This window comes from Gorilla gorilla, chromosome X (genome assembly GCF_029281585.2).
Source record: "Gorilla gorilla gorilla isolate KB3781 chromosome X, NHGRI_mGorGor1-v2.1_pri, whole genome shotgun sequence".
Classification (NCBI taxonomy): domain Eukaryota; kingdom Metazoa; phylum Chordata; class Mammalia; order Primates; family Hominidae; genus Gorilla; species Gorilla gorilla.
The window spans coordinates 130,097,407-130,109,968 of record NC_073247.2 but is presented as its reverse complement, the minus strand read 5'-3'; the positions used below and the strand labels follow the sequence as shown (position 1 = coordinate 130,109,968).

Sequence of the window (12,562 nt, the reverse complement as noted above, 5' to 3'; positions counted from 1 at the left end):
AGCCTAGTACACACTAGTCATTTTTCCTGATCCTCTCCCTCCTCCCACCCTTCACCCTCTGATAGGCCCCAACATGTGTTGTTCCCCTCTATGGGTTCATGTGTCCACATCATTTAGCTCCCACCTATAAGTGAGAACATGTAGTATTTGGTTTTCTGTTCCTGCATTAATTTGCTAAGGATAATGGCCTCCAGCTCCATCCATGGCCCTGCAAAGGACATGATCTCGTTCTTTTTTATGGCTGCATAGTATTCCATGGTGTATATGTACCACATTTTCTTTATCCAGTCTATCATTGATGGGCATTTAGGTTGATTCCATGTCTTTGCTATTGTGAATAGTGCTGCAATGAACATGTGTGTGCATGTGTCTTTATAATAGAATGATTTATATTCCTTTGGGTATATACCCAGTAATGGGATTGAGGAGAGGATGTCAAACTATCCCTGTTTGCAGACAACACGATCTTATATCTAGATAACCCATAGTCTCAGCCCAAAAGATTCTTAACCTGATAAACTTCAACAAAGTCTCAGGATACAAAATAAATGTGCAAAAATCACTAGCATTATTATACACTAATAACAGCCAAGCAGAGAGCCAAATCAGGAATAAACTCCCACCATTTGCAATTGCCACGAAAAGAAAATACCTAGGAATACAGCTAACTAGGGAGGTGAAAGGAGAACTACAAACCACTGCTCAAAGAAACCAGAGATGACACAAACAAATGGAAAAACATTCCACGCTCATGGATAGGAAGAATCAATATCGTTAAAATGGCCACACTGCCCAAGGCAATTTATAGACTTAATGCCATTACTATTAAACTACCACTGAGATTCTTCACAGAACTAGAAAATTTTATTTTAAAATTCATAGGGAACCAAAAAAGAGCCTGAATAGCCAAGGCAAATCCTAAGCAAAAAGAACAAAGCTGGAGGCATCATGCTACCCGACTTCAAACTATGCTACAGTGCTACAGTTACCAAACAGCATGGTACTGGTACAAAAAGAGACACACAGACCAATAGAACAGAATAGAGAATACAGAAATAAGACCTCACACCTACAACTATCTGGTCTTCAACAAACCTGATGAAAACAAAGAATGGGGAAAGGCTTCCCTACTCAATAAATGGTGCTGGGAAAACATTATCCTATTTTCCTTCATTGCACTTATCGTTTGAAATGACCTTATTTATTGCTAATTTTTTGTCTCTTCCCTGTCCCACTAGAATGTAAGCTCCATGAGAGATGGACCTTGTTTGTTCTATCTACAGTTTGTTCAGTACCTAAAACAGTGTCCAGCACTAAATAATCATTTGCTGAATGAATGTTGAATGATGCATGCTCTGTTTTTTCTTCAGTTAATACATACATCTTAAGTTTACATAGGCTTTAATTGGATCCTGGTTTTATACGAAAGAAGGCCGGGCACAGGCTGAAACCTGGAGTTTGAGACCAGCCTGGGCAACATAGTGAGACCTCGCCTCTAAAAAAAATAATAATTAGCCAAGCATGGTGGTATGTGCCTGCAGTCCCAGCTACTCTGGAGGTTGTTGTGGGAGGACTACTTGAGCCTAGGAGCCTGAGGCTGTAGTGAGCTATGATAATGCCACTGCATTCCAGCCTGGGGAAGAAAGCAAGACCCTGTCTCAAAAAAAAAAAAAAAGAAAAAAAAAAAAAGAAATAAAAATCTAACCAAGACCAATTGATAAGATAACCTTGACAAAGTGGAGAGAGAATACTTGGAAGTTGATCACCATTAAGAGGATACTTGGTCCAGCCTGGGACAGAGCGAGACTCTGTCTCCAAAAAAAAAAAAAAAAAAAGAATACTTGGAAGCTGATCACCATTAAGAATAGTTGATGCTCTCAGCAGAACGGGGTCCGCAGGAAAAAAGAAAAAATAAATAAATAAATAACAGTTAATGCATATTAGAGAAACACCTTCAACTGTCCTACTAATTATTTTTATCCAATTATTTTCTAATAACTGTTTATCAGTAGGAAAATCAGAAGCATTGTACAGCATAATTCTGTGGATATTTTCCCTAAATTAAGCTACATAAAATTACACATTAATAATCTTTGGACCTCAATTTGATTAACTGATTTTTAGAAGCAGGGTCTCGCAGTTGCCCAGTCTGGAATGCAGCCATTCTCCCACCTTAGCATCCCAAAGTGTTGGGATAACAGGCGTGAGTCACTGCACTTGGCCTATGTGTCACTGCACTCGGCCTATGTGTCACTGCACTCGGCCTAATTTGTTTCAATTATTTACTTATAAAAGATTAACATTCCTACACTAGCCAAAACTGCCAAGCAGTGATCAGACTTCTATTTTATTTGGCTTTAACAAAACTCTCTTGGAGTCTGAACTTTTAAAAGATAGTAACTCCTAAGGTACTCTGCTGTTTTAAGTCACAAGTTTAAAGGAGTGATATGGCACCTACCAGAGGGCCTGATCTCCAGAGAAGACTTCTTAATAAAATCAGACTTAGGATATACAGTCAATTATGATTCTCTCTCAGTGATGTATAAGATCCAGGTCCTTCTAACACCTTGAGCAGGCTTTTGGGACAAAGGAATGGAAGCCAAGCATGTGTCCACAGACAACCAATGCCAACCTAGCTATACTTGAGACAGTCCATTACCTACTTCTGGTGATGTGCTGACCCATTATTAAAATGCAGTACTTACTAAATCCCAGCTTCCCTACTATTAGGCAATTTCTCTAACTCCTATCTATCACAGTATCAAAAATTTGCTTCCTTAAAAGGTATGGTAGCTTATTCAATTTTCAGCAATTCATATAACAGTTACCTCCACCTATGTTGGATATTACAGAGCTGTCTATAACCCCCCTGCAGTATTTGGTTATAAGATTTCAGCTTTTTAATTTTAATAAGTACACCCAACAAAGTATTTGTATGAAAGTGATCTACACTCACAGAAATCTTCATTATTACCTACTAAAGAACATTAAGCTAAAAACATTAATTATAGAAAAATTCAGGTAACTGGTAATTTTTAGTAGTAATGGAAGGGAAGCTACTAAACTGAAATTTAAAAAAAAAGGAGAAAAACTTAGAAATGTGACTTCCACTCTTTTTTTGCTGAGAAAATTGTTTTAAAAAGTAAACAACTCTTAAATCGCTGTCATATCCATACATCCATTCCTTTCAATGCTGTTCCCTTTGTTGGAGTCTCATGTCTTGACATTTTAACTGCCTCTTGACAGCTTTCTTTGCACCTAAGTCTTTCTCCTCCAAACTTTCTTCCACCCTTCCACCAGTTTTCTTAATTCCCCAGCAAAAACAAACAAACAAACAAAGAAACAAAAAACCACCTTGGGCAGCACAGCTGTAAGACATATAAAAGTTGACTTTTTAAATGTCCCTCTTTAGGCCTGGCACAGTGACTCATTCATGTAATCCCAATGCTTTGGGAGGCCAAGGGAGGAGTATGGCTTGAGGCCAGGAGTTTCAGACCAGTCTGGACAACCTAGCAAGACCCTATCTCTAAAAAATAAAAATAAAATAAAATAGCTGGGTGTGGGGTTTGAGTCTGTAGTCCTAGCTACTTGGGAGTCTCAGGTGGGAGGAGTCCTTGAGACCAGGAGTTCGAGGTTATAGTGAGCTGTGATTGTGCCATTGCATTCTTGCCTGGGTGACAGAGTGAGACCTTCAAAAAACAAAAATATCCTGGTCGGGCCCAGTGGCTCACGCCTATAATCCCAGCACTTTGGGATGTTGAGGTGGGCAGATCACTTGAGGTCATTTGAGACCAGTGTGGCCAACATGGTGAAACCCCATCTCTACTAAAAATACAAAAATTAGCTGGGTGTGGTGGCGGGCGCCTATAATCCCAGCTACTTGGGAGGCTGAGGCAGGAGAATTGCTTGAACCCAGGAGGCGGAGGTTGCAGTGAGCCAAGATTGCATCACTGCACTCCAGCCTGAGTGACAGAGTGAGACTCCATCAAAAAAAAAAAAAGGAAGAAAGAACAAAAGAAAAGAAAAGCAAGGAAAAGAAACCCAAAAATATCCTGCTTCAAAATTTTAAAGATCAGAGTTCTTTTCTAAATTTTTTTTTTAACTTGAGACAGAGTCTCACTCTATCGTCCAGGGTGGAGTACAGTGGCACAATCTTGACTCACTGCAACCTCAGCCTCTCAGATTCAAGTGACTCTCCTGCCTCAGCCTCCCAAGTAGCTGGGATTACAGGCGTGTGCCACCACGCCTGGCTAATTTTTGTATTTTCAGTAAAGACGGAGTTTCACCATGTTGGCCAGGCTGGTCTCTAACTCCTGACCTCAGGTGATCTGCCCGTCTCAGCCTCCCAAAGTGCTGGGATTACAAGCGTGAGCCACTGCGCCCCATCTCTTTTCTAAATTATAATTTAATTTTTAATTGACACATAATATGATACATATTTACAGGGTACAATGTGATGTTTCAATGCATGTATACATAGTATTATGATAAAATCACGTAACCTGACATTCAAGGCTCATCACAATCTGGCCTCAATTTATTTTCCAGTACTCTACCACTGAAACTTTTACACTGGTCACAGTTTTTCAATGCTTCTAGCAAATCCCATGCTTTTGCATATTAATTAGTCCCTACTATTTCCTAACTACAATGCTTTCCCAATTTTTCTCTATCTACCTATGCAAACCTCTCCCAATTTTCAAAGCTCAGCGAAAGTTCTATTTCCTCCCTGAAACTTTTCTCTGCTATTTCAGGTAACAGTGCTCTCATGCCAATTCTATCTTCCTCTCGTTCCTCCAAACCCCTTGTGGCAGTTAACACGTCTATTCTATTTTACAAATATCGAGACCTCATAAATTGCCCTTTTGTATACATGTCTCTTCCAACAGACTGTAAAATCACCAACAATCAGAACTATATCAAGCCTTCCTTTATATTACAATATCAATAGATATACTGTTATTCATAATATGCACTCAATAGCCTCAGTACATGTTTATCATAGAATACTACTCGGCAGTAAAAAGAAACAAACCATGGATACAGACAACAACTTGGATGGATCGTGACCCTTTCAACCAATCCCATAAGGTCACATAGTATATAATTCCATTTATAGAACATTCCTTAAGTGACAAAATTATAGAGATGGAAAACAGATTTAGGGATGATATGGGGAAGGTGGTGGGTGTGATTATAAAGGGGTAGCACAACGGAGATCTTTGTGATGATGAAATAGTTCTGCATTTTCATTGTGGTGGTTATACAAATATACACATATGATAAATCGGCGCAGAACTATACAGTCGCATTGCACCAACGTTAAATTCCTCATTTTAAAATTGTACTATAATTAAGATATAACCACTGGGGAAATGGTGAAGAATATACAGGACCTTTCTGCATTATCTTTAAAGCTTCCTGTGAATCTATAATTATTTCAAAATAAAAAGTTAAAAAAATGAACAATATCCAACTTCATATTTATTTACTAAATATGTATACTTGTTATCTAATTTCACTCAAGTTAAGGACAATCTATAATTACTGGGGTAAAGTAAATTCTCCAAATCTATTTGTTATAATATAAAAATATCTTAGCACTAAATGGCTTTTAAGACCTATAAGCATAAACAGTAATCGCCTCTGGATATGAAGTTTGAGAGGTGGGGGATGAGAAGTGGAAGGAAAGCTACATTTTCAACCATATACATTTTGTCCTGAGTAAATTTCAACCCTACACATGTTATTACTTTTAAAGACTGTTTTTATTAAATATTAAGTAAATACAAAATAATTTTTATTTAGCGTAAGAGTTACGATATAACTTTTCTTAAGTACTCAATTTAAGAAAAAGAACATTATCATCAGTTTTCAAGTCTCTTGTGTATCCTTCTCCATTTCCATTACAATGTCTCTCCCTCAGAGAATGACCAATATCCTAAATTTTGTATTTCTCATTCCCTGGTAATTCTTCACAGTTTTACCATGCTTGTATCTCTAAACAATCTATTCTCTAAACAATATATTCTTTAGTTTGGCACGCTTTTGAACTTAATATAAATGAAATGTTACTGTATATGTTTTTCTATGAGTAGTTACCCCCGACTCAACACTCTAGTGCTGAAATTCATCCATGTCATTGTACATAACTAATTCATTCATTTCTACTACTGTAGAATATTTCATATAAACATATCATAATTTATCAAAGAGACTGGTATCCAATGTGTATAAACAGAAGGTCGGCATACTGGAACTGAAAAAAATATAGCATGTTTGAGATTACACATACATATAAATATACATATACACATATACATATACAATATATACTCTATCTGATATAAATAGTTCCGTTTGGTGATATCTTATACTTAAAATGGCTCTCAGTGGCATAATATCTCAATACCAAACTCCTTTGCCTGAATATAAGCTGGGACTGATTTTTATATATAGTGATGGTACATGGGCCCACAAGAAGTATACATGTGTTTCAGTTACTGTACATTTTTGACACACAAGTATTAATTTTTTGCTTTTTTTTTTGAGGTGGAGTCTCGCTCTGTCACCCAGGCTGGAGTGCAGTGGCACGACCTCAGTTCACTGCAGCCTCCATTTCCTGGGTTCAAGCGATTCTCCTGCCTCAGTCTCCCAAGTAGCTGGGAATACAGGTCTGCGCCACCACACCTGGATAATTTTTGTGTGTTTTTTTTTAGTAGAGACAGGGTTTCACCATGTTGGCCAGGCTGGGGTCAAACTCCTGACCTCAACTGATCTGCCCACCTCAGCCCCATAATGTGTTGAGATTACAGGTGTGAGCCACCATGCCTGGCCAAGTATTACTTTTTCAACACACACACACACACACACAAATGTTCTTTTATTCTAGATATTATAAACAAATAAAAATCAGTAGAAATCTAAAAAATACTTACAGTTCCTTCTTTACAGCATAACATTTAGTTATGTATTTCTAGAGTACCTATGTATACCAAGTAGGACATAATGACTATATTACTGAGCAAAAAATAAGTAAAAAAAAGCAAAAGCAAGAAAATGAAGAATTACACAAAAACACGAATAAAAAGTATACAATTTCTAAAAACATAACTTTCAGAAAGCACAACTTACCTTGAATGTTGAAAGCCCAACTTTTCCTGGAGACCTGTTCAGAAATAAAAGTAAGGAGGTGTTGAATAGAGGAGATGAGAAGACAAATACTTCTATACACTTACTACAGACAAGTCCACATTTAAAAAATGTGTATATATTTTGTGACTGAAAAGTCTTGTGTGCACATAGAAAATGTGGAAAACAAAAAGTGGAAGAGAGGCTGGGCGCAGTGGCTCACGCCTGTAATCCCAGCACTTTGGGAGGCTGAGGCAGGTGGATCACCTGAGGTCAGGAGTTCAAGATCAGCCTGAATATGGCGAAACCCCACCTCCACAGAAAATACAAAAATTAGCAGGGCGTGGTGGTGCGTGCCTATAATCCCAGCTACTTGGGAGGCTGAGGCAGGAGAATCACCTGAACCGGGAGGCGGAGGTTTCAGTGAGCCGAGATCATGCCACTGCACTCCAGCCCTGGTGACAGAGCGAGACTCCATCTCAAAAAGAAAAAGGAAAAAAAAGTGGAGAAGACCAGTCTGGTCAACAGAGTGAGACCCTGTCTCTACAAATAATTTAAAAATTATCCAGGTGTGGTGGCTATTGCCTGTAGACCCAGCTACCTGCGAGGCTGAGGCACGAGGATTGCTTTAGCCCAGGAATTCAAGGATGCAGTGAGCCATGATTGTGCCACTGCACTCCAGCTTGGGGGAGACAGCAAGATCCCATCTCTTAAAAAAAAAAAAAAAAAAAAAAGAGAGAGAAGAAAATTAAAGTGATTCATATATAATCTTATCACCTAGAGATCTGAGTATCTTTTGTCTTCATATGTACATATATAGTTGTATATGACATAACACTACTTTCAAACTGCCGACTTGTACCTGTTTACACTCCTAACTGCTCTGTGAATGCCTGTTTCTTAATACCCTCACCAAAAATAAGTGTTATTTTAAACTTTTTTTTTTTACCAAGTTGACAGGCAAAAGTATATCTCATTGGTGTTTTAATTTGTACTTTGATTTCCAGTGTGGATGAAAATTTTCATATGTATTAGACATTTATATCGATTTTGAAGAGAGATACCCATTTTTGTTCTCAGCTTTTACTTTTTCTTTTTTTTTTTAAAGACAGAGTCTTGCTGTTGCCCAGGCTGGAGTGCAGTGGTGTGATCTTGGCTCACTGCAGCCTCGACCTCCTGGTCTCAAGCAATCCTCCAGTCTCAGTCTTCTGAGTAGCTGGGACTACAGGCATGCGCCACCACACCCAGCTAATATTTTGTATTTTTTTTGTAGAGACAGGGTCTCACTATGTTGCCCAGGCTGGTCTCGAACTCTTGGGCTCAAGCAATCCTCCCATTTCAGTCTCTCAAAGTACTGAGATTACAGGAACGAACCACTGTGTACCACTCTCAGCTCATTTTTCTACTGGAGCAAGACTCTGTTCTTAAACAGACTACTCTGGATGTAATACATATTTTTTTGAGAAAGGGTGTCACTCCGTTACTCAGGCTTGAGTGCAGTGACACCATCATGGCTCACTGCAGCCTCAACCTCTTGGGCTCAAGCAATCCTCCCACCTCAGCCTCCCAAGTACTGGGACTACAGGCACGTGCCACCATGCTCAGCTGATTTCTGTACTTTTGTATAGAGACGGGGTTTGCCACATTGCTAAAGGTGGTCTCGAACTCCTGGGCTCAAGCAATCCACACGCCTCATCTTCCCAAAGTGCTGAGATTACAGGAGGGAGCCACCGCACCCAGCCTGGATGTAATAATTTTTAAAAGTAACTTTTCACCATTTCACCCCTTCCCCCACATTTTTTTTTTGAATAGGAACAGTCTGACATCTGCTTCAAAGCATAAGGCTACTTAGTTATTATACCTTGGGATTATGCAATAGGAAAGTTTTAAATAATTAATATGCCATTTCTAATATTTTTTGTAAAATCCAATGATTACATGATGCAAATCTGAATTGAAAGGCACCTTCAAGATGATCTAATCACACAGCCTCTTTTTACAGATCAAGAAACTGAGATTCCAAGAGATTAAGTGACTTTTCCTCAAAGTCGTATTTTGGAGCACAACCAAGAGAAGCAATGAGTCCTACTAACATGTTTTTATATGCCAAACTGGGTAATGATTCCTTTGGTAGAGGAATCCTTGACCTCTAATAAAAACTTAATTTGTTAAAAAAATTACTTTTGAGTAACAGAAAATCAATCCCTTTACTCAACAAACATTTATGGGCTGGGTGCAGAGGCTCATACCTGTAATCCCAGCACTTTGGGAGGCCAAGGTGGGAAGATTGCTTGATCTCAGGAGTTTGAGACCAGCCTAGGCAATATAGTGACACCCCATCTCTACAAAATAAAAACAAACCAGCCAGGCATGGGGTTGCACACCTGCAGTCTTAGCTACTTGGGAGGCTGATGTAGGAGGATCACTTGAGCCCAGGAGCCATGAGCCATGATTGTGCTACTGCACTCTAACCTGGGTGACAGAGCGAGACCTTGTCTCAAAACAAAAAATAAAACCAGACACCCAAAGCTGACATTTATGAATTACCTACTATGTACCAAGACTAGAGATACAAAGATAAATTAGATAATCATTCTAGTTTGGGGGAGGGAGTTAAATTTGTTTAGAAAACAAAAAAAGTAGTTGTCATAAAATAGTACCCATTTAATTACAATGTCTGGTCAATATAAATATGTGTTAACAAAGGACAATTTCCAGAAATGAAAACATATATTGCTAATTATTTTGGTCCCCTGACAAACTTACACTGCAATGTATCAAAATCCTGTTTATCTAGAGTTGATTAGTTAGGACTGAGGCTAATCCATACTCAAAAAAAGAAAGAAGATTCCACACAAATTGATATCTTAAATAATACAAGTGCAATCAAAACAACAACAAATATTAAAAAGCAAAAATGAAAAACCTGTTTTCTTTTTTTTTTTTTTTTTGAGATGGGGTCTCACTTTGCTGCCCAGGCTGGTCTTGAACTCCTAGCTTCAAGCGATCCTCCCACCTCAGCCTCCCAAAGTGCTGGGATTACAGGGGTGAGCTACTGCACCTAGCCTGAAAAACCTTTAAGGGGCACAAATTTCCATGTGGTACAAATTCAGGATGCCAATCACCTGCAACAAAGGCATAAAGGCAAGAAGGGTAAGATATTTTAAAATTAAGCCCCATATGAGGTAGAGAAGGGAAGAAACTTGGCCTTTCCAGCAACCCTCACACCTTGAGATATCTGAACAGGTTTTTTAGCTGTCAAAAAACAAAACAAACAAACCAAAAAAAAAAACAAAAAAAAAAACAGGAAGCCATATTTATTTCTTGTGTGTCACCGGTTTCAAAAACAGTACTCTCTGGCTGTTGATTCATAGGATCAAAGTTATTGGCTAATTACTGACACACATGGAAATATATGGAAATATTCTAGATTGGTTCTGGTGGGGCTTTACATATAACTGTGTACAAACTATACAGAGTAATTTATTATTTTCTTTTGAGAGACAAGGAGACAGTAAAATATAGGCTTTTGGGCAGATGAACCTTGCTTCAATATTGTTTCTACTATTTATCCTATGTGTGATCAAATCATTTCTCCAAGCCTCGATCTCATCCTCTGCAAAAGGGGGTAAAACCATCTATTTCATAGAACTTCTATGAGGATGAAGTGAGTGAGTACATGGGACACACATGATAGTGTAGTCTCTTCAGCAGCTCTGAAATGCTCCAAGTTTCTCAAAGGCACTGTGGCAGTCTGTCAGTAGTGGGGAGCCTGAGACCAATTTCTGGAATACAGCAAAGGTCCCCTATAGCCTGTCAAGTTCCAGCACATTTAACGACAGGGAACATGAAAAAGCTATATCATATTGAGCTGGTGATTAAAATGGGATCCTGCTTGCAACTGGGTGACATCACTAAATAAAAAACTAGTAACAAAAGACACTCATGTTTGAGGTATATTTTAAATGTTACAAAGTTGTTAAGGCCTTGGTAGGTAGGAACATTTCAAACTACTACAATTTCAAGTCTATTAAGCCTAAAACTGTCTTTAACAGGGTAATCTGTAAGAGTAGAATTCCTTTGTGACAAATTTCTAAATCCATTTATAGAACATTAATGCCTAGTAAAAAGTGAAGGCATATTTATAACTTGCAAAGTTGGCTAAAATGATTTGTATCATGTGCCAAGATGAAAAAAAACCAATTCATTTCACCCTAAGAAGCAATAAAAAACATCATTTAGTATTATCACACACAACTTTCCTAATAGGGGCCTTGTAAAAATAATAAAGCACCGCATATTCTCACTCATAAGTGGGAGCTGAACAAGGAGAACATATGGGCACAGGGAGGGGAACATCACACACCAGGGCCTGTCAGGGGGTGGGGGGCTAGGGGAGGGATAGCATTAGGAGAAATACCTAATGTAGATGACGGATTGATGGGTGCAGCAAACCACCGTGACACATGTATATCTAAGTAACAAACCTGCACGTTCTGCACTTGTATCCCAGAACTTAAAGTATAATGAAAAAATAAAATAAAATAAAACAATGGCCATCATTTATTAAGCATTTACCAAAAACTATAACACTTGACATGTTTTAGCTTCCTTGGTCCTCACAGCCCTCCTATTAGGTGGTTATATTACTTGCTCTATTTTACAGAACAAAAGCTGGCTTGAGTCAGATTAGGTCATTTACATTGTACAGCTAGTAAACAGTAGGGCCAGAATTTGACCCTAGGCAGCCTGACTCCAGAGCCCATTCTCTCAACCACTTCGCAATACTGCCTCCTCTCTGGGTAAGGACTTAAAAGAAGATAATTATGAAAACACTGTAACTGGTGCTGTGTATGAGCACCAAAGTAAAGGCAATTAACGCTGCTTCTTGAATTGGACTAAACTGATTAAGTCAAAGGCTCTGAATCCTGACCTGCCTTTAACAACTACAATTAACACCTAATTGCCTTGGACTGCTAGGGAATGAAATAATGAAACGTTCCACATGTAAAATTTCCAGAGAGATGAAGCTTTTGAGTGCCAAATTTTTGATAATATTTTAACTATTTTTGAATTTAAAAATCTCAAAAGCAGCTTGTAAATAAGTACATGAGTAGGTTAAACCTTGCAGTTTCAGTACTCTTTCCCTGAAAATATCTTCTTAAACAAAGGATATACAATTTTCCTTCTTAATTATCACGCTCAAATATTACATTATATTTTAATACACTTTAGGGACCCTAAAGTGCAGATTTATTTGCCTTCAAGGACCCTAAGTTACTATGCCTGGAATGTCTGTGTTTTATAGTTTTATATTTCCTTCCTCACTTTAAGTGGTCACTTCTTTTTTTGTTGTTGTTGTTGTTGTTTTGTTTTTTGAGACAGAGTTTTGCTCTTGTTGGCCAGGCTGGAGTGCAGTGGCATGATCTTG

General features: G+C 38.3%; 1 protein-coding gene across 2 annotated transcripts in view; it reads right to left on the bottom strand.

Moving 5' to 3' along the window:
- The window catches only part of WDR44 (WD repeat domain 44), a 100,965-nt gene that overhangs the window by 62,728 nt on the left and 25,675 nt on the right, over positions 1-12,562 (bottom strand). Inside the window, exons 1-2 of one of the 2 annotated variants that reach the window (XM_063702970.1) lie at positions 7,733-7,834; positions 7,135-7,168 (exon numbers count right to left, since the gene is read on the bottom strand). Coding sequence is in view for 1 of the 2 variants with exons in the window: in XM_004064760.4 (XP_004064808.1) it covers positions 7,135-7,168 (34 nt within the window). In the remaining variant the exon portion in view is untranslated. Of the gene's footprint in view, positions 1-7,134; positions 7,169-7,732; positions 7,835-12,562 lie in introns of those variants that run through there. The other variant, XM_004064760.4, reaches the window with a different exon arrangement.